Here is a 20,720-nt window from a genome sequence, read left to right as displayed (position 1 = left end):
ACTATTGCAGTGCACTCTACATGCATTTGCCCTTGAAGTCAACTCAGAGACTCCAGCTGGTACAATTCTGCAGCTTGGTTATTGTCAGGAGCTAGGTGGAGAGTGCATATTACATCTATTCTAGAGTCACTTCATTGGCTGCCCATCAGTTACTAGCTCCAATTCAAGGAGCCAGTAACTGGCCATCACATAAAAAGCCCTATATGGCCTTAAAACCTCTTATCTGCAGGACTGCCTCTCTCCCTATGCTCTGGCATGACAGCTTCACTTATCTGCCTTCTGTAGATGCTGCCGTTCAAATGGGAAAGATCAACAACTGCCCATACCATGTGAATTCTTGGCTACGGCCCCCACCTTGGGGAATGGCCTATCTGAGGAGGTCAGGAAGCCTCCTGGCATTCTACTAACTGTGTAAAACAGAATTGCTCAGGAGGAAAGCTCTATAAAGCTATTGGTTTGCTCTATGTATTATTCTTCTGTTGCTGCATTATTTTCTACTGATGTAATAACATTTATCTGCATTGCATTTGAGTTTTGTATCGTGTCTATTATTCTATGTTTGTTTCAGATTTCTGTAATCCTAGTTCTAGTACAGTGCTTATTAGATGTCTTATTCTATTCATCAAATCAACTTACACTCTGTAATCTGCCTTGACTCTCAGTGAGAAAGGCAAACTATAAATGTAGTAAATTAAAAAAAACCCAATTATTCTATTGTAGTCATAAACATAAAAACTGATTTTCCCTTTGTAGGTGGTCTGCACAGCTAAAGCTTACAGCTAGGGTTGCCAACATCCATGAGGATTCTGAGACTTCTTCTGAAATGACAATAAATCTCCAGACTACAAAAGTTAGTTCCCCTGGAAAAAATAGCAGCAGCAAAGGGTGGACTCTATAGCATTGTATCCCCGCTGAGCTCCCTCCTCTCCCGCTATTCTGCCTTTCTTAAACTCCGCCTCCAAACCTCCAGGAATTTCCCAACCCAGATTTGGCATTCCTACCTACAGCTACATACAGCTACATTCACTAACATTCAAGTTATTTGTATATAGTATTTTTTCAAAACTGCATTTTTTTCTTCACATGCTATTAAATTATTACCGTTCGGTTGTAGGTTGTTATTTATATTAATTTCTTCTTTATCAGCCCGGTTGTCATTAAAGACCAAAACAGTTTCTGTTCGAACAGTTTCACTTTTATTAACTGGCTGAACTGGAAATTGATGAACGGGTGACTGTAATGAACACTGACCCAAACAGTCCTCATAAACAACGTCTTCTAGCCAGGGGAAGCAAATGACCGCAAGGTACCAATGAGATCTGCCAAGGAAGGGAAGAGAAAGTCAGTATCTAATATTTTAAGAGAAGTGACAAAACTTTCCTCCAGTGACTGTCATTAAATTTTTCTAATAATTATGTTCAGGGGTTTTTTTCTGGGAAAAGAGGTGGCAGAATTCTCGAGAGGGAAATGATGAAAAAGCACACAGGATTCTTTGAAATAATATTATTTTCATGCACTATTGCTGAGCATTTTCAAGAGGTGCAGGAACTGATTACGTTCATTCAATGGGATACGAGAGCCCCGTGGCATAGAGTGGTAAGCTGTAGTACTGCAGTCCAAGCTCTGCTCATGACCTGAGTTCGATCCTGGCGGAAGCTGGGTTCAAATAGCCAGCTCAAAGTTGACTCAGCCTTCCATCCTTCCGAAGTCGGTAAAGTGAGTACCCAGTTTCCTGGGGGTAAAGTGTAGATGACTGGGGAAGGCAATGGCAATCCATGCCGTAACAAAAAGTCTGTCAAGAAAACGTCGTGATGCAACGTCCCCCACGGGTCAGTAATGACTCGGTGCTTGCACAGGGGACTACCTTTACCTGTACCAATGGGATACAATTATAAACCCATTCTACCATTAATACTTGCCTCTTCAGCATAATATCTATTTTTTCCCATCCAAGTTACTAGGCAATATTTTTATTATGAATGGCTTTTTGATTTATGGCAATCAAATACATTGCAAATAATCAAACTCAAGACATTTTTATACACAACATGTTCTGCTTACAATTCTAATAATGAAACATTAATGTATAAAATTTTGTTTCAAATCCCATAAATAAAACAGTCATAAAATATTCTATAAACAGAGGCAACTAAAAAAAAAGAAAAAAATCGTATGTTATCTCCTCGAGAGAGTACTTGAAAGGTCAGATGCTACTAATACAAAAGTTCTGCACTGTGTCATCTTGTGAATAGATAAAGCACAGGGATTCTAGTATACAGGAAACTGGATTCATTATATAACTGCTATTGACCTCAAGGGGAAGATTTACACAGTAGGATGAAAAATATGTATACTGTTGGTGTATAGGAGAGTGCTTTTGTAGAGGACTTTTTATATGTTATCACTAGCACCTTGCTTTGTGAACAGAAGTGAATTAAAATAAAGCCTAGAGTAAGACATGGCACCCACAAGGTTCTGCTTCTGATTTCACTGAAGCCAAATGAAGATCAATTTTTGATTAGCTGTATTATATACAAAATAATTCAAATAAAAGGTGCTGATGATTTCTAATAGAGTACACTCTATTGAACAAAGCAGAACTGAGTGAGTATTTACAGGATTAAAGAGAAAAAATAGAATTTCCTTGTATTATGAATTCAAAATTCATGCATTTTTTTCTTTCTCATGTGCTGTACAATCAGTGCTTTGAAAAGCTTTATGATGCACTAAAGATATCTGCAAAACTCTCCTCCAGCACCACATTTCAAATGAATCAGTTTTCTTCCTGTCAGCTTTCTTCACTGTCCAACTTTCACATCCATACATTTTTTTTTCACATCCATACATGACAATGGGGAATACCATAGTTTGGAAATGCTCAAGCTCTAACCTAGAGAGCATGCAAATATAATGAATACAAATGAAAACATTCGAAATGGAAACAGAAAACAGCAGCTTCAACTCCAGTACATATATCAGACTTACTCTTCATTCACAGGTACAAAGATGTAGTCTTTATTTAAAATATTTATATGTCGAGTCCATCTTTTCACTCTTTTGTGTCTTCTCTGTGCAAGTCTGTGGATGAAAAATAGTTCTATTAAGGCTATTCTTCCAGAACAAGAGTAGCATTTTTATTGTTTTCCAGAACCAAGTAAAATGAGTAAAAAATTTCCCTGCTCGGCGGGGAGGGCGGACTAAAAATCTAATCTAATAAATAAATTAATTAAATTAATCCTTATTTGAGAATTAGCTAAATATTAGGGCATTGGCTAGGTCCAAAGAGCTCATTATTCAAGTGCTAGTAAGGTGTTACAAGGTAGACCACAAAGAACAGTCAACTGACAGGATAGCCAGCAGGAACCATAGTTCCTATCTTCTTTCTGCTGCTGTCCCCCAAACCTGAAATATTTATAAATGCCTGGAAGTGACATTGTCAGACTTGCAACACTGCTTTTTTCCCCCTTTTAATCCCCACCCCGCCCCGCTTGGAGTGGTGGTGGGCAACAGAAGTGTGGCATGGGGGCTCTCCCACTCCCACCAGTGGCTTGGCAAGAGTAGCTGCATCTTCTTGGTAGCACCTACAATCCCACAAAAAGTGTGCAGCAACATTTTGGCAATTTGAATGCTTCTATCATTTGAAATCTTTTAATAAGACCTGCCCACCTACGTAAAAAGTTATCCGCTTGATAAACTAAAAACTAAAACAAACATTCGGCAAGAGTTCAGCAAGGAACTGTAGGCTTTCAATGTAGCTGTGTGCAAATATTGTTTATGTCAAAATTAGCCTGGTTATTCTTATTGTTGGGATCATATTCTCCTCCGCTCTTTCTCCTGCACGCAGAGACGAGACTGGTGACTCCCTGGTTTAACGAAAGGATTAAACTATAGCTTGAAATCCTGGGTTGTGGGCAAGAGTCTAACTCCAATGTATTGAAGGGTCTGAATTATGCACACAATTGCCAATAAGAAGCCTTATTGGGCAAAAGCCCAATCTGGCACTGCCTTCTTTCTAAAAATACTTGGCAACCACCAGGATAAGCGTCGATAGGTATCTTAGTGCACCACATTAGGGATCCCTGCTCTAAACAAATGCTAGTACAGCTTTAAGCTTACTACACTGTTCCACCCAATTCTTTCAATCATTATTATTTCAGATCAAGGAATGATTCTGTTGTGATGTGTTCAAGCTGTCAGTCAGTTTAAATGAAGATAAATATTAACTGTTTAAAGATAACTTACGAAAGGTTTGGATTTTCTTCAGAGTTCTTTTCTGTCCTGGTTAGGCATTTGTAGAAGAAACTGCTAAATATGTGTGACTGGTCAGCAAGTTTTCTGGGAGCTTTCTCCAACAAGAGATACCTACAAGAGGGAAAAGATTCATAAACTTATGTGTATCTTCCCCATTGTTCATTTATGTACAAAAGCAGAGTTAAAAAGGCTTCAGTGTAAAGAACTATTTTGGCTCCTTCCATCACAGCTTCAGTGATGAGGGACTCCTGCTTTTTGAAGTGAGCAGTCAAATGATATTTCAATGGAAACAAACCAAAAGCTTTTCTTGTGCAGAGAAAAGACAGTAGCTGAATTCTACATGGTGCACTGCTAGGAAGTATCCCAGCTGTCAATCTCTCCACTTCCTTCTCCTGCTTCAGGACTAGCAAATACAGTGATAGCTGGAATACCTCAAGGTACTAGAATTAGCCATCATTATCCTCATAAGCACCCCATTGAAGGGAAGTGTTATCCCTGAATCCCCCTACCACCCAGAGCCATCATGTGCAGCGAAATCAGTTGAGGAAAAGCCTAATTTTGAAACCTAATAAGGAATGTTGTTTAATAATTTAGGAGACAATTCCTTAGTTTGAGGGGATACACTATGTAATAACTCTAGGACATCCTCCCCTAAGTAAAATAAGAACCACCAGGGTGTAAAATCGATCCATGTTAAACAAAGCACCACAAATTAGCCAGAAAAGTTCTCAAGAGCTAGCATAACAGAATCATATTGCAAAGGAACTCCAAGGATAATTTTTTTGGCAGGCTCATTCCCATATATTTGTATTTTTAGATAGCACATCAAAGGAACATGAAAAATTTACACCCTCAAACAATGAAGAAAACATCTTCTATACAACTACAGAGTAGCTAGAGATGAGATAGTTCTTCCCCCACAATTGCATAACTGGGAAAAGTGCACAGAAAGATCACCCCTGCCCCAAGTTCTTCTCATTAGTTCTTCTCCCTTCCAGGAAAATGGTCCATTAATGATTAGACTATGAGAAGATCATCCTTTTAGGGAGTCTCTAGTGTGTGTTCCCCCCTCCCCATCTCCTTCTTTACCCTTTTCTTAATATCTCTACACATACACATCAACTCTGACCTGTTCCAGATTTATAGTCTATCCTTGAAAATAACTCAAGGGGTTATCAGCCTCAAGGGGGGAAAAAAGCTTACTGCAGTAAAACTGTTGTTTCCTGTTACCTAGAGATAAGTCTTTATAACGAGAAGAAATTGAGGATTAGTTATATAAAACCTATTAATTTGCCAACAGTTGTAGTGGAAAAATCAGTGCAATTCCCTCTTTGACACAGTGAAATAAGCAATTAGTAATAATCCCCCTTTTAACTAGATACCTATCAAGCACAAAGAAAAGAATACAGTGTGTTGTAGAAGTTGGAGAACTGGATTAGTTCCAGGGAGATCCAGCTTTGAATCTTCACATTCCATGAAACTCATTGGGTGATCCTGGGCTAGTTATTCTCTCTCAACCTACTTTACAGGGTTGCTGAGAGGATAAAATTATCTATATACCATCCTGAGCTCCTTGGAAGAGGATGAAAATATATCAAATAATTTCCAAGTAGGAAATTAAAATTACTCTCCTCAAACATTAATTAGTCCTGAGCAACCAGAGTGAAATTTACAATATCCTTCATTACTCACTTTAGGTAAAAGTCAATGATCACATCATTGAGGAATTCTCCATATTCCAAACACTCCAAGTCCTCTCTTGTGACACCCAGTCCTCCTTTTGCAGGTGGGGGAGGATAAACAATCAAGCTAAAATGTAAACAACACATTAAGTAGCTACTTATAAACAAGAAATACATCCAACAATGTTATAGTTCAGGAAAACAGGGTAGTATGATCTTGGTATCTTGTATGATTTTATACTTCAGTAGACAGCCACACACTTTTCAGTTGTGTAGTCTTGAATCAATGGCTCACCACTGTGCATTGATTAAACAACAACAAAAATGGTTGGTGCCTTGAGTAGCATGGGACCAGTAGTGCCACCACTGTTTGAAACAAGATCATTCAAATCTTTGACTGGAAACTCATTCTAGGTGCCCTCTAAGTCAGGTTCTGTGTTCCTGACCAGTTAACTCAGTTTGGCTGTGATGGAGTGGCTAAAGCGATGGAATGATTGAGGGTCCTGGCTGTCCACATACCACTGCAGCCAGGTAAAAGCTATGTTAATTTATTTTTTATATATATTTTTTTATTTTATCGTATTTATATTCCGCCCTCCCTGCAAGCAGGCTCAGGGCGGATTGGCATAGTCTGTTTACTCCCATTCTCCTTGGATGCAAATTAACAAAGCTTTTAATGTAAAATAAACATTTACACTATTCACCCCCAGCAGATGTTTCACAGACATGCTACTTTTTAGGGTATAACGATGCCATCCACAGCAGAATTACACTCTTCTAAGCCCATTAACTTTTATGTAACTCTGTTTAGGTTATAATTCTGCTTAGGATAGCACTGTGCACAACTGAAGTTGATTAAGCTCTTGTAATGAACTTCTTTGGCAGAATATATTAGGTTAGATTACTGTAATGTGCATTACTTGGAGCTGTCTTTGAAAACAGTTTGAAAACTTCAGCTCTCCAAAATGCAGCAACCAGAGTATTGTCAGGGTAGGATACTGGGATCTTATCACTCCTGCGCTTAAAGATCTGCACTGACTGCCCATATGTTTCTGGACACAATTCAAAGTGCCAGTTCTTTAAAGCCTTAAATGGATTGGGACCACGGTACCTGAAAGATCACCTCCCATCTTGTCCAGACAGCCATCTTGTCCAGACAGCCTCACAAGCCCTGCTCTATGTGCCCCTGCCTTTAGAGGTGAGGCAGATAGAATCCAGAGACAGGGTTTTTTCAGTGGTGGCACCTCACTTGTGGAATGCCCTTTCCCGTTTCCCCCGAGGCTCCCCTGGAGCTTACACTGCTTTCTTTTAGATAACAGGTCAAAACATTTCTGTTTTTAAATTAAGTGGTTGATAACACTATTTTAGTCTGGAAACATATTTTAAGTTGTCAATGGTCTGTTTTTACGGTCTATGTTTTATGCTGGCTGGGTTTTTTATGCTAGATTTTAATTAATATCTTTTAATGTTTTGTTTTTATTATGCAAGCTGCCTCAGACAGGTTCCTGGAGAGGCAGCATAAATATTTTCCAAATACATACATATAAATGAAAATTGTTATTATGTAAATAAGTCACACAGCATGAGCAACATGCAGGCCCTTAAACGTTTCAGAAGAAATCATCACCACCCATTCTAAAGCAGATGTATTATCTAGATTAAAGTGCCCTCTTTTAATTAGAGAAATGCCAGCCCCTTGGTGTTCACCAGATCCCCAATTACCCATATTCCTAATACATACTAGCACTACCTGGAAGCTGCAATAGCCACAGTGTTAATTCTGACAAGGACCCTATATGGGATCATTCTGCCATATTAATTAAACATTACAGATGACAACTAAAAAGCTATAACTTAACTGAAAGTTGAGATCTTTAGAAAAATGGGTCTCAAGGATTTAGCAAAACTGGCTGTTGGAAAAAGACTGCTCAAAATGTTTTTCAGAGATGAAAAATGCCACGTCATGACAAATATGCAAAATATTCAGACAATCATAAATTTTACTCCAGAGTCTTTGGAACAGAGATGGGTTGTACTTTGTAATAAACTCCTGTCTCTGAGAAGAAAGCTCAAGGTGCTTTCATACAGTCATTTTGTCTAGAACTACCACCATTTGTTCACATGACTATTATGAAGAATCCAGGTGCCATTTCCAAAATACACTGCAGTGTTTTCTATGCTGTCCATCTGCCTTTTTCAGAGTTGGCTGGTGTCAATATTTTGGCTTTGAATGGAAATGCAGTGTTAGCTTGTCCACGGCTGACTGGCAAAGCATTACTAATGCCCCTGGCACTAGTGGGCAGACAGGGTAGCAACACAGATCCTGTCATTTTTAGATTACACTGCCATGTTAAAATGCCTGCAATGCAAAGCAATCACCTTATTATTTTTAAAGAGCTATGATTACAAAGATAAGGGAATATTCTATTTAAAAGGTAGATTACACTAAAAGAGGGAAGCATTTTGTTCATTTTGATTGCAAATGTGCAAGTTTAAAACCCATGTGTTGGGCATAATGGAAAAATAATGCAACTAATGATCATTTTTTTTCAAATATATAGTAAATCTTGGGATCACAAGACTTTGCCTTTGTGCCTTTGTTATGGGAAATTTCTTAATTAAAAAATAGTAACGGGAATAGAATATTAAATGCTATGTAGAATCAAAGTTATAAATCTCTGTCCGGGAGCTAGCAGTTGCGCATAAATTCACTCTGCTGTGAAAAAATAAAACACAAAACCCTCTTGAAAGCAGAGACAAAAACCTATGCTCCCAATTTATGCTACATGGACAGCTTGAAGCCAGCTGGGTGATCTAGGATCAGTCATAGCAATCTCAGAGCTCTCTCAGCCCCACCCACTTTACACGGTGATTGTTATTGTACGGGTAATAATAACATACTTTGTAAATTGCTCTGAGTGTTAAGTTGTCCTGAACGGTGGTATATAAATTGAATGTTGTTGTTATTGATTGGAAAAGCCTGAGTGAGAATAACTTTATTTCCTGGGGGAAGGGGGGCATTTTTTTCAGTTCCTAGTATAACATTAGCGCTAACACGTTAAGTACCAAAACTAGTAAGAGAAAAAAGTCTAAGAACTATTGTGATTGTGGCACAGTGGTCAGAAGAATCAGAAACATAAAATTATAATTACTCTTGAATAGGGACTCATCAGAAGTACACTAGGACCAAGATCCATCTCCTAGAAAACTTATTCTCCTGAAGAGGCTTTCAGCTAGACAAAAAATCTGACCAGCAATGTTAGAGTAGGATTATTTGATTGTAACATTATTTTATGTAAATATATAACTGAAGTCATTAAATTAACCCAGTGATTAATTCCTATATAAATTTAAATTAACTTAAACAATTATACATACTACTGAACAGATCTGGTCTCTTGGAATTCTTTCCATTCATCCTGTTTAACAGATGAAATTGAATAGGAATGCAGGCTACCACTTTGCTTTTGCAGCACAGAGTAAATGGGCTTAGTGAGGCTTAATTCTGAGTCCTGCAAGAAAGAAAGGCAAAAAAATCTTTCTGGTTCTACATTAAAGGGCTCAATAAATACATAAAAGTTCCCAATACGACAGCTGAAATTTAAGAGCTGGGTGCAAAACACATTATATATACCTGTTAATGGATTAGAAGACAAATCTTTTCCCTCAATTAATTTACCAATGGGATACAAAATACGTGCGGCAATCAGGTCTGCCGTTTGCTTTTAGAGACCATGGAAACAGCATTTTGACTGTTCTTCACATTTCCCTCCCATTATCCATGTTCATTTCCATTGCTGATTGAGAATATAATGCTCCTTAGAAGGAAAATACCTTCCTATTGTGTATATGGAGAGTTTCTAACACAGAAAGGACATTCTCATTTTTCACCTCTAAGTGAATATTCCTTTAAGAATTTTTTCATACAGAATTATTACCACAGAAAGATCTGCTGGGTATAATTTTAGAAAGATTAGAATAGGCTTTCATATTCAAATGACAGGGCAATTCCTCTTGGAAATATTTTATAAAGGATGATGTCTTGACAGGTCATGCCATGCTATCATCATCATTTTAAATACATTGGAACAGAGATAAACAGGGATGAACAGTCAGCCACACATGTGCCTTAATCAAGTTGTATAGAAGCAGAAGTACTTGAAACCTCTAAAAACCTGCTGTTTAGACAAATGACTAGGGAGAGAGTCCATGTATGTGTGAAAATATAGTCAGGAATATCCCACTCAAATTAAACCATTGTCTTATTAAGTATGTGGGAGAAGTGCCTTGGAGGTGGAGCTTGCCTCAATCTCCGCCTTGAAGAGTAATGGCCTCAATCACTCTTCTGATCCTTTTGGAGGCTTCAGATACAAAAAGGACAGTCTCACCACATTCACATCCTCCTCCCTTCAGTCTGCTTCCTTTACTCCCTTAGTCTCTCCAGGAGATGAGCCATCCTCCTCAGTCTGTGGCTGTCAGATCTTAAATAGCTCCTGATAGCTCTTGAGTCCATTAACCCTTCCCCCCTCACCAACTCACAACCCGTGAGGCTCCCAAGCTTTGCTGGGACCTTGTTGACATGGTGAGCTGCCTAGACAGGTCTTTGACAAGCTACTGCCAAGTGCCTGTTGCCACCCTCCTCCCATAGACCTTGGCTCTTGCCAGCCTCTATTGTTTGTCGAGGGCATGGTTCTTCTGAGTGGTGGTGGAAGAGAGTGCAGAGCTGGGTGCCAGGGCCAACTTCAAACAACAAAAATAGTGCATGAAAGAACAAACAAATTCTACAACTATAAAACATCTATATTATATAAATTATCCCTCAGTAATATATTTTAAGACATTATCCTAATAAATGACATTGAGTACTACAGTGAAGCACATTATAACCTCAGGTGCTAAATATGAGTAGGGATGGGCATGAATAGGGAAAATGGCAGCTCATAGTTCTGAAAAATGATGATCCACGAACCACCATGACTTTGCTTAGTTCGCGAACTGGTTCATTCAGTTCGTAGTTCCGTCACTTTGGGGCAGTCGCAGCACTTTTCTAGCTGTTTGCATTTGCAAACAACAAATAAAGTTTCAAACTTCCTGTCCCACTGCTTTTTTCACCCAATGAGAGGGGGAGGAGGGAACCCCCTCCTTCCCCTTCCATCAAGTGAAAAAAGCAGGGTGGGAATTTGGAAACAACATTTTTCTTGCCGCTTGCAAGCGGAAGAAAAGTGTTGCTTTCAAACATCAGCTGCTTTTCAGCTGATGGGAGGGGGACCCCCATCAGCTGAAAAAAGCTGCCAGCATTTGAAAGCAGCTCCCATCACCTGAAAAAAGCAGCAAGTGTTTGAAAGCAGCGACACTTATCTTGCCACGCAAGAAAAGCATTGCTGCTTTCAAATATCAACAGCTTTTTTCAGCTGATGGGGGATTCCCCCTCAGATAAGCTGAAAAGCTGCTGGAGTTTGAAAGCAACACTTTTCTTGCCATTTGCAAATGGCAAGAAAAGTACTGCTCTGAGCTTTGGTAAACCGAAATGGAAACCCAAGGGGGAGCACACCTTTAGTGACAAACCGAAAAACGAACCAAACGAACCAGCCTAAAGTTTGTCGCAGTTCATTAGAAATGGGCTCTGACAAACCGCCAGTTCGCAAATCATGAATCAGCTTGGTTCATATTTCGGTTTGTGCCTATTAATTATGAGTAATCCACACTCACTATGACTGTCTACAGGAATATGAAGCTCATCTACAACAGCAACACAAGGAGAGGTCACTGGTGTACAGGCTACGTTATGAATGTTGGAGGACTCTTTGAAGACAGGGATCTGTATGGCTGTCAACAAAGATTAAGGCTGTTTTCTTCCAACTTTGTCCAGTCCCAGGGACCAGCTGCACTATGCCCCCAAGAACTTTTCATAGTCCAGTAAGGAATTTGTTCTGCACAACACACAAATTAATAAAAAAGATTCTGAGCTATAAATGCAGATAGCTTTACTTAAGAGAAACTGCTGGGTTTTTTTTCAAGGACTCATTCAAGAGCAACTGATTTACCTGAGGTGACACCAGAACTGAAGTGCTCTCCTTTTGCTGCTGAAATGATGCATAACAATAATCAAAGAAGGAGCTTTCTTCAGCTGAAATATCTTGAAGCAACAGAATAGCCTGTTTCCAAGGCAAAAAGTTAGCAAGATCCGGAGTGGAATTCTTCTTGCTCACTTCCAAAATAATTTTGGTCAGCTTGACCTGCTCCCCTTCTGTGAGTGACTGGGGCAGCTTAAGGAAAAGGAATTCAGTACCTTTTTCTGCAGTGAGAAAAATGCATGTGTTCAGCATAGATTTATTAAAAGTAGCCTTGAGTTGCAATTATTCTAATAGTTCACTCAAGTAGGAGTTTAGGATGTACTATAAAGACTCCCATATCGGGAGAGCATCAAACATGAAAGCTTTCCAAACATCACACAGAGATGCCTGTGCCATGATACATTCATTTGGATGAGGTGGCACTGTAACCCTGTATCATGCTGGAGGCAGAGCAGAAACCCCTCTACCACCAAAAGTCAGGCTGCAGTGTGAACCAGGTCCTCCACATTAAAACCAGATTGCATAGAGGCCTGGTTCAAGTAATTTCTCCTCTTCACAAAAGAAGAGGGAACAATCATGTGAACCAGGCTCCCATGGGATCAGGTACTCTCATGGAAAGCCCAGTTCACAATGGAGGCTGTCTATACAGTGAAGGGGAGGGGCTTACACTCACCCCCTCCAATATACTAACTATATGCATTTGTGCCATATATCATAATAAGCAGCAGGAAAAATGTTAGTACTGACATACAAGCACAGATAAACATGTCTCTAAGCATATTATCACACTGAATTATCTTTGCAATTTCAGTATAAATGTGTTTCTATGATTCCTCTTAAAACAAGTATGAATAAAAAGATAAAGCATCTTAAATACTCTGGAATAAATGGTTTGAGGATCCAACCTGAAGAGGATGCTGAAGATTTTTACAACATTTTAAGTAGTCTGTGTTATGCTAACCCTAACCCTTACTTGTAATTTCTAAATATAAATTTTCAGCAAAGCCTTATCATACCATTATTTCTCTGGACTTTCTATGTGGGTACTTAATCATCAACAAGTTAAATGACACATGGTGGAGATCACTGATTTGTGACATTTAGCACATAAGGCAAATCTTAGCACTTGAGCTCTGAAGCAACATCCCGCAGTTTTGTTTTTTAAATGTTCAGTGCTCTTCTTTCATTGTTCCCAAATTAAAATCTAAATTCAAACATAGTCATAATAATTCAATTCTGAGTAGCTTAGAACGCTTAAAAGATGCACAAGTTAAGTAGAATATATACCTTGTTTGTTTAGCAGAGATGTTCCTATTTGAATTTCAATTTGTTTCACATAATTAGATGACAGCCAAAGAAAAATGATATTATTACTCATTAAAGTTGAGGAATCATTATTATCACTCCACAGTCCGAGCTTTATTAAGTGCCTGGTATCCACTAACAGGTCCATTTTCCTATTAAAGGCCACTGTAGGGAACAGAATTTAAAACAAGCAGATAGCATACAAAATTGAATCCAGTCTAAAGCCACAATTTCTCCTCCTTCAGTCAGTTACAGCCCTCCGGAGCTCTCTCAGTCCCACCCACCTCACAGGCTGATTGTTGTGGGGTAATAATAACATACTTTGTAAATCGCTCTGAGTGGGTGTTAAGTTGTCCTGAAGGGCAGTATACAAATCAAATGTTGTTGTTGTTGTTATTATATGAAAAGGCCTGGATCAAACCTCTATTGCATTATTAGAAATGCACTTCTACACGTGTTTCTCAAGCATAAGTGTCTTTGAAAAAAACAAAGAGACATCCTTCATAATTATTCTTTCAATTAAGCTAAGCTTGAAGCACAGCATGCTTAGAACACTTTTCTTGAGAGGCAAAAGTACTCTTTTAGTGAATCCAACAGCTTTTATGCTGGCAAAAGGGAAGGAGTGGTTCTTTTTGACCATCAACAAAGGCTACACTGGAGTTCATGAGTAGAGATGGGCACGAACAGCAATACGAACAAAAAAAAAAGCCACGAACAGCCCAATCTGTTGATCGAGAACAAGCTGTTCATGAGGCCCCATTCTAAACGAACAGGTGGTCACTGCAAGCCTCGTTCATTGCTATTTGTCAAGCCGGACAGTCTGGCACCTGCAATCAATTCCCTTGGCAACGTAAGCAGGGATTGTCTGAACTCTGTCTGAACTCCTGCTGTTGCCCTGGAAACCCCAATCTAAGCCCGATTTAGCTTGATAGGCAGGTCTTCCTTCCAAGTGTGGAGCTCCAAATTTGTTACAAGAGAGCAAAGACCATGGGGGAGGGGGGCTCCCAGCTCTGGCTAGTCTTTGCAGACAGTGGAGAGGGCGAGACAGCTGCTGTTGGCATTTTGATAGAGACAGGGAGAGTGCACTGGAGCTTGAATTTTCTTTGTGTGTGGTGGGATATGGATCTACCCCTTCAGGTTCCAGGACTGCTGTCAGGCTCTGGGGCCAAGCTATTATTTACTACTGGTACCTTTCCTGCTGCCTGCTCAGGTAGGGTTTCTGGGAGTGGTGCAGTAGGGATCTACCCACCCTCAGGTTCCAGGGCTGCTGCCAGGCTCTGGGGCCAAGCTATTATTTATTATTGGTACCTTTCCTGCTGCCTGCTCAGGTCAGGTTTCTGGGAGTGGTGCAGTAGGGATCTTGACCAAACTTGGATGATGGCTGGAGGAGAGCCTGTTGGCCCCTACGAACAGCCAACCACAAACATGTTCATGAGCAGGGCCATGTTCGTGATTGTTCGTGAGTCCCTGTTCGTGGATGGCAATGAACAACGAACATCATGTTGGGGTTTTTTTCCCCTGTTTGTGCTCATCTCTATTCATGAGACCGACGTTGAGGCAGGGAAATTGGGTGAGATTCAGTGAAAAAACAGGCTGCATCCAGTCCTTTATGTGACTTTGCATTCCTTTAAATTGTGATGCCACCCATGCAATGCAGCTATGGCATGCTTAGTTAGCACTTAAGAAACTAACTGCATGGGGAGGTCTTCTGCTAATATGAGCTGTGTTGTGCTACTAAGCATGTGTAGATGCTTCAGCGATCTTATTCAGGAAATTCAATGAAACAATGTAGTATCTTACCTTCAACTGGAATCTTAATGTAACTTGATGTAAACTTAGAAAGAAAGAAACAAAACATTAACTTTTTTAATGCAACTATTCATAAATGCAATTCATTAATATACTTGCAATGAACTGGAGGATAATAAACGACCACTTGTATAAAATATTTCCAATTTGATATTCCAATTTTTAAAAAAACCACACACACATTTTCCTGATGATCACTTCAAAATGTGTTCTGCTTAAGCTATAAAACATTTTCAAGTAATAATAATATGCACAAACTGCAAATTATTTTGGAAATGGATCCGGTTTTCAAAAATCAGGCATGGCCGTTTGCTTTCAATGGTGAAAAATTTTATTTGATACACCTAAGCTTTGTAATGTGCCTAAGGTAGCCATCTGGATCCAGGACAATTTATTTTTGAATTGCGGTGCCAGTCAGTTAAACATCAGAAACATAGTCAGAATCCATCACAGTCTTCTAAAAATTTCCTTGAAGTTAGACAGTTTGAGAAGCCAACACTTCTAAAAAAAATGGTCTTTCTGTCTCATAATTTTTAAATGTATAATCATAGTCTTCACTTCAGTTAGCCTGTAAATCAGAGTGTATCATCTGACTACACAGATTTATGAGGGGGTGTTAAACATATGGCCTGTAGGCTGGATCCAGGCCCTCCAGTACTCTTATATGGTCTGTGAACAACTAGAGGAAAAGCTAGAAGGCTGCTCTGGGGTGTGAGCAGAGAAAGCGCTGTGAGGGTGCACCAGCTCAGAGCTCACTGGCTGAGGCTCCTGCCCCCCAATCCAGCCAGCCAATTCCTAGTGAATTTAAGGGGGCAGGAGAGGAGTGGAAGAGTTACTTGGAGAAATATAACTTGGAAATCCTACACCTGGCCAGTCAGGCAAGAGCCACATAAAGGGATTGGCCAGTCAAGTGTGAAAGCCTCTGCCCCTTAGCAGCTGGAGGCAACTCTGATTTGCAGGATCAGATGGGCACACTTGACTGTCTCCAGAACAGAAGGAAGAGGGGGTGCTTTATTCCCTCCACCACTGATGTTTCAATTCCAACTTGGCTAGTGGGGCTGGTTCTTCACTTTAAAGCCCCTGAAAGATTGAAAACCAGGGTATTTTAAGAACTACAAGCGTTCACATGAACCTGCAGGCTTCTAAGATCTTTGCTTGATGTGTGCCCCAACCCTCAGGGTGAGGCAAGTGGCTACTAAAGATAGGTCCTTATTTGTTGTGCCACTTTCATCTGGCACTTATGCTTTTGAAATTTAAACCCCGAATAAAGACATTTTTGTTTGCCAGGGTTATGGCAGCAGGGTAAATTTGCATGCTTACTGATAGTTCTGTAGTAGTGGTGTTCAGCTGTAAGTTTTACTGGGGTGGGGCTTGAGGGAAAGGGAGTTGTATCTTAATGAAGATAGTGATTTTATTATGTTGTTCATCTTTTCATCTGCATTTATAATGGCTGTGTTTTACTGTAAGCTGCCTTGACATCTTTCTGATGGAAGGTGGTATAAAAATACATTAAACAAGTATTTTATAATCCTAGACAGCAATCTTCAGGACACAGGCACTGAAAGTTGTGCACAAAGAAACTATAAACTAGGATCCAACAATCTGCTCAGGGTTAAGCAAGAGGATTCCATTGTTAATCTAGTGAACAATTTAATTTATTCCCTTTTGCCTGAACCTAATCACACCTCACTAGAGATTTCCCCTGTAGCACAGGTATATATTTGTGTGTTTGAGGGGGGGGGGGCGGGTTGCTAACAAATTTCACGGTTCTGTGAATTTGAGCATCAGAACCAGTCACAGCAAACTTACTCTGATACAACCTGTAGCTGTTCCTTTATAGTTTCCAATAAAAAGCGTGACAAACTTAACATCTAAGACAAGATCCATCTGTTCACTGGTCTTACAGTCTTCAGTAGCCTTATGTATAAGCAAGTCAGTGGAAACCTATGAAATAAAAAACCAGAGTAAATATCTCTTCTTCCACCAAATAACCAACAGCTGTGACAATAATTACATAGTTTTAAAACAGTCTCTCCCACTTTCTAGGCTGGTACAAACAACCAAAAAGGTTTTTTAAAACATGTATTTATTAGATTTTTTATCCCCTCCAAGTTGCTCAGGGTGCTATTCATGGTTCCATCTCCACATATTATTTTAACAACCACCCTGAGAGGTTAGATTGCAAATGACAGGCTCAAAGTTTTAGCGTGCTTCACAGCAAGGTGGGATTTGATTCCATTGTTAATCTAGTGAACAATTTAATTTTATTTCCTTTATGCCACTGAACCTAATCACACCTCGCCATGTAGTACAGGTATATGAACCCATGTATCCTCAAGCTGTAGTTTGACTCTCTAGCCACTATAGAATGGAGGGACTGTATCTCAATGATAGACCATTAACTTTGCATGCAGAAGGACCTAGGTTCAATCCCCAGAAAGTCCAGATAAAAGGGATTCAGTTGTTGATGATATGAAAGACCTTTGTCTGAGATCCTGAAGAACTGCTGCCAGTCTGAATAGACAATACTGACCTTGATGGATCAGTGTTCTTATTCATTGTAAGACAGCTTCATGTGTTCACTGGACCACACTGGCTCTTTTTGCTGGTATTTAAAGGTAATATATGCTAATGCATTGGGAAACCAATACTAATTTTTTTGACCACTTGACAGTCTCATCTATATAACCAAAGCAGAATTGCATATGTTTCTAAGGGTGGGATTACATGTAGCCCTGCAATTCTTTCTTGCCCAAGGACTTTCTTGTATCAGACAAAGCAATTGTGGTTATCTTCAGAGTAAGCAGAGGACAAACTGGGGGAGGGGGTTGTGGGCATGTTTAGCCTTTCCTTCCCCAGCTCAAAAATCCTAACACCCTCACTGCTTTTCTCCTAAAAATATAAAAGCTACATGTCCCCATATCTTTTTTAAAAAAAAATCTACAGAGCAAAGCAGCAGGAAATGTGCAATTTTTAGTAGCCAAATGCTTTGGAAAGAAAGGGTTAGCTGGCCCTCCCTGTTACTCAAACTGAAAATAGCCACAATTGTTTTACCTGATAAAAAAAACCTGTGCAGAAAAAAGTCACAGAACTATTTGCAATATGTAGTTTCAGTCTAAATTAGTTGGGAGGGTTAAAAAGAAGAGTAAGGAGAAGATTCTGAAAGGCTGTAATGTTAGGTACATCTTTAAGAAGTGAGTTCCACTTAAATTAGGGAGGCTTATTTGCAAACAAATGGGGTTAGAATTGGTGTGTGAACTCTATGGAGTTGATCACAGAAGTACACTAAAGTGGTAGATGGTTTTTGGCAATAATTACATAAAAACATAATTCTTGCATGGTATGGAGAACACAATGATCTTACAGATAATCAACATAGGAAAGATTTATTACTTGTTCAGTCTTGCTTTCAATTAAACCTTGTGACAGCTCTTCTGAGAAAGGTTGCACATATTCTTGTTTTTTTTCTTTATTTGCAGGTCTGTGGCCTTTCCTGGTGTGGAGACGTGACTTTTTATCATTTGTTTCATCATTTCCTTCTTCTTCATCACTAGAAAGGACAACTAAAGCAAGGAAAAATATGCAGGTGAAAATCAGGTAACAAAATTTTTAAATAAAACAAAATTGATGAAAAGCTGGAGTAACGATCTAAGCTGTGGTCTATACCTGGTAAAAGTCAACCCATTAGCAAATTTGCAAAAATCATCTAAAGGAAACAGTATCACAAAATAAATCATCTAAAGAAAACAGTATCATAAAATACTTAGCAGGCTTTTGAGATTACTAGAACTCTTCTTCAGGTTGGATGCAATATTATTATTAGGTAAAGAAAAGACGTAAGACTGCACCAAAAGCTACTGGGACAAAGTCACAATGGCTAATCTGCCTTTGAAAATATAAAAGCCAGAAGTAACTCAGGTCTGTGGAACTGTAATCCGACTATATGTTGATCTGAATTATTTCTACCTATCTCAAAGTTTCTAAAATAGGGTGGTGGATGTTACATACTTGGCTCTGCTGAATCAGCTGTCTGTTTACTCTGTTCTGATATATTCGCAGGCTCTTTCAAAGGCAGAGTTGTATTCACTTCTTGTTTCTTAGCAGAAGTGATAGGGGGTGAAACCTGGACATCCTTACTGATGACAGAGTGCTGCTTTCTCTTGAAAGAGGTGTTTGAGCAGCTTTCACCTGGACAACTGAGAGCAGTATCCTGATTAGCAGTGGTGAAGGTTTCTTGACACTCCAGTTCTAAAGGTTGGAGAATGTTTTCCTGCTGAGGGCTATGTTCATGATCCTGGTGATTCTCACTTGAACGTCTGCAGCCAGGTGACTCAGTTGGTTCTGTGCTCTGCAGGGGGGATAAAAATCAATGATTTTTGAAATTTAAATTGAATTGTGTTTGATAACATGCTTTTTGAGGAAAAATCTAGTTTTCTGTTTTAGATACAATATAGCCCAAAGATTTTTCATCATGAAATAAGGATTAATTTTTAACCATGTAGTATTAGACTGCATATTCATGCAATGCTTAAAAATGATTGTAAATGAATTCCATTAACTCATTTGTTAGGCCCTAATATTATGGCCTCCAGAGGTTTCTGTAAGATTATTTTGGGCATTTTTTCTATCTAGGAGGCTCCATCATAGATGCTTGGTTTTGCAGTTCTCAAAACTGTGAATTTCTGTCTACAGAGTCAACATGCCTCTACTTAACAGCAAACATGTTTCAAAATAAACATATAGAGTTGAGAAAGAGACCTCAGTCCTACTGTTCCTCTGATCTACAGTCACAGAATCAATGCCTTACCTCTTAAATGCTAAGTTTCAAGAAGTTCAATGAATAGAAGATTGTCTGGAGTGGAATAGAGATGTTAAGGAAGGAGGGGCAAGCAGTACAAATGAAAGTGAAACATTTTGAGTAGAATACTCCAAAAGTCTTGTGAGTGTAGCCTGAGATTTATCATATTATTCTCTCCCTTGAAGAGAATATTCATAATGGCAGCAGGCTGTAAGAGAGACTCAATTTAGCAATATTTTTTTTAACCATGTTAATCAACTAGCATCAGTGTTGTAGCAAATACAAGAATACATATGCTATATAATGTTATTGTTTTGGTTCAGTAAAACAATTTAAATGGTTGTTGTTGTTGTTGTTAGTGATTATTTTTCTCCTTCCAATATAGTTAAGCAGAAAGGTTGTCCAAATATGAATGATTAATCTATTAAATTGGAGATAGTTCACCTTACAATGATTTCATAATTATTGATTTCAAATGGTAAATAACCAAATAATCATTAGTTTTCTGATAACACTGTAAAACTAACCTGAGAAGTTACTGTTCTAAAAATAAAACCTTCATCTGAGTTGCTAATATTATGGTTATAACAACCAACCTGTTTAAAATCAAATCTACCCTGGTGCTCTGTTCTTTCTACAAAAGTAAAATCAAATCAAATGAAGCACTGTTTCTAAAAATCCCCCCGCTGGGAGAAAAACAAGTAAAAATACTTAAATAATAGAAATACTTAAATAATAAGACTTCATGGCACGAAATCAGCCAGTTGGTACACATTAGTAACTAGTAAGTGCTGAACAAGA

General features: G+C 38.9%; 1 protein-coding gene across 2 annotated transcripts in view; it reads right to left on the bottom strand.

The window, feature by feature from the left end:
* SENP7 (SUMO specific peptidase 7) overlaps nucleotides 1–20,720 on the bottom strand; it is a 72,437-nt gene that overhangs the window by 18,430 nt on the left and 33,287 nt on the right. For both annotated transcript variants that reach the window (XM_054973339.1, XM_054973340.1), the window contains 11 exons: nucleotides 19,130–19,469; nucleotides 18,515–18,684; nucleotides 16,931–17,065; nucleotides 15,113–15,146; nucleotides 13,295–13,477; nucleotides 11,978–12,228; nucleotides 9,312–9,445; nucleotides 5,944–6,060; nucleotides 4,243–4,362; nucleotides 2,986–3,078; nucleotides 1,102–1,319 (listed from right to left, as the gene is read on the bottom strand). In XM_054973339.1, the coding sequence (XP_054829314.1) occupies nucleotides 1,102–1,319; nucleotides 2,986–3,078; nucleotides 4,243–4,362; nucleotides 5,944–6,060; nucleotides 9,312–9,445; nucleotides 11,978–12,228; nucleotides 13,295–13,477; nucleotides 15,113–15,146; nucleotides 16,931–17,065; nucleotides 18,515–18,684; nucleotides 19,130–19,469 (1,795 nt within the window). The remainder of the gene's footprint in view (nucleotides 1–1,101; nucleotides 1,320–2,985; nucleotides 3,079–4,242; nucleotides 4,363–5,943; nucleotides 6,061–9,311; nucleotides 9,446–11,977; nucleotides 12,229–13,294; nucleotides 13,478–15,112; nucleotides 15,147–16,930; nucleotides 17,066–18,514; nucleotides 18,685–19,129; nucleotides 19,470–20,720) is intronic.

This window comes from Eublepharis macularius, chromosome 3, assembly GCF_028583425.1.
Source record: "Eublepharis macularius isolate TG4126 chromosome 3, MPM_Emac_v1.0, whole genome shotgun sequence".
Classification (NCBI taxonomy): Eukaryota; Metazoa; Chordata; class Lepidosauria; order Squamata; family Eublepharidae; genus Eublepharis; species Eublepharis macularius.
This window is presented reverse-complemented; position numbering and strand designations above follow the sequence as displayed.